The sequence below is a fragment of the Triticum aestivum genome, chromosome 7B (assembly GCF_018294505.1).
Source record: "Triticum aestivum cultivar Chinese Spring chromosome 7B, IWGSC CS RefSeq v2.1, whole genome shotgun sequence".
NCBI lineage: Eukaryota > Viridiplantae > Streptophyta > Magnoliopsida > Poales > Poaceae > Triticum > Triticum aestivum.
Window position 1 is genome coordinate 470,744,294 of NC_057813.1, and position 4,242 is coordinate 470,748,535.

General features: G+C 46.3%; 1 protein-coding gene across 1 annotated transcript; it reads right to left on the reverse strand.

The window, feature by feature from the left end:
• On the reverse strand, positions 1-3,948 carry LOC123159223 (F-box/LRR-repeat protein At1g55660). Its single transcript, XM_044577049.1, has 3 exons — positions 2,811-3,948; positions 1,689-1,862; positions 1-610 (listed from the first exon to the last, which is right to left on the reverse strand). The coding sequence occupies exons 1-3, from the start codon at positions 3,852-3,854 to the stop codon at positions 548-550; spliced, it is 1,281 nt and encodes a 426-aa protein (XP_044432984.1). The 5' UTR covers positions 3,855-3,948; the 3' UTR covers positions 1-547.
• Positions 3,949-4,242: the final 294 nt, after the last annotated feature.

Genomic DNA, 4,242 nt, shown 5'->3' on the forward strand with positions numbered 1-4,242 from the left:
GCGGACAGCAACAGGTCCATCCCAAAGACAACAAAGGCAGCAAAAAACAAATAAGTACAGTCAACTGGCCACATTCATGAATCCAATAATACGAGACTGCTCAATCGCCGTCATCATTCATGAATCCAAATGTACCCACTGTATACATGTTGCTACCTGCCCAGAATGTACAATGAGCAGATGTATGTATTCCTCATTTGAGGATTGTATGCATTCCTAAAGAAAAAGGGGGTATGGTTCAGAGCTCCAATAGCAAGTCAGAGATCATGTCACCAAATATACCCACTGTATGTATACATGTTGCTACGTGCCGAGAATGTACAACGAACAGATGTACGCATTCCTCTTCGCTTCTAATACCATAAAAGCTCAAATGTACAATCTGCAGGGCATAAGCTTTCGATGCTGCCCAATGAAGGATCCTCAGCCTCCGAGGCTATTGTCAAAACTGTAAGATCCGGTGCCCGTAGCAGGAGTTGTTCCACAAAGTAAACTTCACCTGCATCCCCATCAAAATTGATGATATACACTTCTCTCAGAGCCATCATCAGAACGCCCTCAGCTCCTGGCTCAGTGTGGCAAATGCAGTTTGGCGAAAGTAACTTCGGACCTGGAATGAGAGCAGAGCACACCAAGTGCGTTAGAAATGGCAGAGACAAAACTGGAACAGAAGATGCATGAGTCTAGCCGATCATGGCCAGTGTAAAAGCTTTAATTGCCATGCTACATAATAAGCAAATGGTAAGCGCGACAAATCTTTAATCTAGCGCTATCATTTGAAAACAATTCAAGTTCAGAGGTTCTCCAGTGTAACTGACTCACCATCAAGGAAATATCAGAGATGCAGTCATCATGTGATCAAGCACAAGCTAGTATTTTCAAAAATCCCCCGCCTCATGGAATAACAGATTACCTATCTTGCCCATTTTCAGGCACAACGATATTACTGACTACTCCCTCCGTTCTGATTTACTCGTCGTGGTTTTAGTTCAAATTTGAACTAAAACCACGACGAGTAAATCGGAACGGAGGGAGTATATCATACGAAGTGAAAAACATTTGCGCGTTGGATAACGATTTTAGCCACCTCGTTTTAAACTCATAACTGAACTGAAGATGCATGGAACAAAAATAACTGTGCAGTGCAAATGGTATTGGCGAGTATAAACCGGAACGATAGACGCTAGAAACTAATTTGGTGTTTACAATCACAATACAGAAAGTGTAAGAAACTCTAAAAGAAAGATATATACTGCTACTTGATAATATATGTACACTTCATACTAACTACACCTACCAAGTCTTTGTCCGAAAAAATGAGGGAGCACCCCTGGCCTCTGAACTATTCCTATTAATTAACTCGTATCAAGAGCTTTTCGTTATCCTTATTATGATGTTAATGCACCTTCCTAGTAATGCTCTTATTTTTTCCGCTGTACGTCTTCAACATGTCTATGCTCTCCTAGTCCAAACAGAGAAGGGAACTTAGTTCTAGTCCAATACACCAGCTATACTGGAATTTATGTGTCACTTAAAAATCATTAGTGTGTTCTGGTTCCCAATTATATAAGAAATATAAATGCATTGCTCAATTTAACAGCCGGTGTGTAACTTCAGTCGTTCAACAGATTGTAACCATAGGATGCTGAAAATGCTGAATACCAGTATACTACAGAGGGTATAATTACCTCATCTCGGATTTGGAATGATAGGCGCAGCTCTCTTATACCATGACACTTTGTGAGCAACCACAGTACACTTCTTGCAAAAGCATGCTCATTTGTTTCTAAGGATAACCCCAAGATATCCACATTAGGGATGACTATGTCTTCCATCAGGAGCAACGAGCTATCCATCCTCGGCTGATTCATTGGAAGTCAAAAAAGGTGAGCCCATAAAAATGATCCTCAGTGAATTTATACTCTGGGTAACAGATTGAGAAACTACATCAGCCTTAACTTTCGATCTTTTCCTTGTATACTCTGAGAATCCTTGCAATATATACATATCTAAAAAGCACCAGTAGAATATCCTACGCATAAGTCAAAAGGCACAGTAGCATATTCTACAAAACCAACAATGCTGCTCCTGAAGGATACTTGCACAGGTACAGGCGTGCAAAGTCAAACCACTTGAAGTGTATCCTACAATACCAACAGTGCTGTTTCTGAGCTCCTATTTTCTGCTTTCCCGAACGACACTTGCAAACTCAAACCACTGAATGAATATTCTACAATACTAACGGTGCTGTTTCTGAACTCCCATTTTCTGCTTTATCGAACGATACTTGCACATGTACAAACAAAAACTCAAACCACTTGAAGTATATCCTACAATACTGACAATGCTGTTTCTGACCACCTATTTCCTGATTTCCTGAAGGATACTTGCATATGTACAAACTTGCAAACTCAAACCACTAGAAGCATATTCTACAATACCAACAATGCTATTTCGGAACTCCTATTTGCTGCTTTCCTGCTCTAATTATGCTTGTGCACTTCCATAGTAATCAACAGTTACTTAATGGGCTGAGCACCCCATCCCCCCCTGCTCTGGCCATCTCACTCACACCATCTTGTGCACGTGTTGTTTGATGTACTTCCCCACCCGATTGTAATTTCTCGCACTCCTTCTATCAATGAAAAGATACGTATGATCTTGCCTCGTTACAATACAATTTTATCTCAATGGCACACTGATATTATTCAAGGAGAGAATAATTTATGCTCACGAATAACATTGCACAGTTTAAGTCCAAGAGGAGACCGTAAAAATAATTGTATCCAAGAGGAAGAAAAGGCACTCACACCAAGAGTCATCTCAAGCTCAAGGTGGTGAACTGCTGTAAAGCGACCAAGAAACCCTGCACATATCTGAGCCATCTGAAAACCTCGCCAACGATGTGTGTCGATAGGAGGTGCTCCGAGCGTCTGGAGGCATGGCATCTCTCCGAGGTGGACAGACTCTAGATCATCCGGCATATTCCACCTGAGTACCTCTAATCTCTCTGCAGTAATGCTGGCAACTGGTTTGAGAGAATCATAGAAGCAGCGTACCACCTCTAGCTGATGGAGCCCTGGAGCCGTGATGTGGAGATGCTGAAGCCCCATGAGATAGGACAGATCAATAGATACTAGAGACTTGGAGTTGAGCGTCAGCACGTTCATGTCACGGACTCTGCTCATGGTTAGTTCTTGCAAGGACGGGAGCATGGTGTCGCTGATGAGAAACTGGCCCCGGGACTGGAAGTTCTGCAACCGCATCAGCCTAAGCGCACCAAAGACGCCAACCCGTGGCAGCTCCAGGGTAAGAAACCCGAGGCGAAGTCGAATCTCTGTGGCTCTCTTGAAGCAGGGCATCTCGGACGCCTCGCCGTCGTGCCGTCGTCGTCGTTCCTGAAAGAGCTCTACCATTTCGTCCGACACAGCGCGGCTGTCGTCGAGGTGGAGCCGGCCGCAGAGGAGGGGCGCGGCGAGGGAGAGCCAGGCGAAGGTCTCCCGCGCGTTCACCTGGTTGGGCGAGACGGCGAGGCTCTGGATGTCGGCGGCCGCGTGCGCCTCCGAGGCGGCGAGGGCCTCGTAGGCCGCGAGGGCACGGGCGGGCACGGAGGGGTGTACGCCGTCGAAGAAGAGGTGGGGAAGCTGGGCCCATACGCCGCGCCATCTCCGGGAGAGGACGGTCGTCGCGACGGCTTGCTTGGTGCCGAGGCGGAGGAGGATGTCGACGAGGAGGTGGTCGGGAAGGCGGCTAAAGAAATCCATGCCGCCTCCAGGGACCGCAGCGTCGGCGCCGGTGACCACCGCGGGGGCGAGCGCGGCGGCCTTGCTGGCGGGCTCGCCGTTGCTCTCCATGGGGGTTCGGGATTTGGGGATTCCTCCCCCTGGTTCTCTTCTTTGTTCTTGAGCGAGCGGGCTCCGGGACGGGGGAGGCGAGCTCGGTGGGGAAAAGTTGAGAGCCGTTGGGCAGAAACGTGCCCCTTTCCCTTTTTTATTTCCCGTTTACGAAAAATCACGGGAAATTGTTTTGTTGGGATTTTGTGATGAACAATACCAAAAGTGAAAAAATAGGGATTTATATAAGCAAATTCTGTCCATAAGCATACGAGTTATAAATAGTACATGAAGTCAACGTGACATAATTCATACAGTTTTGCTAAAGCACATATAGATTTCGTCCGCCTCATGTCGGCACCGCCACCAGTCCACCTCGTCTTGGGTGGCCATAGGGGTCTTTGTCGGC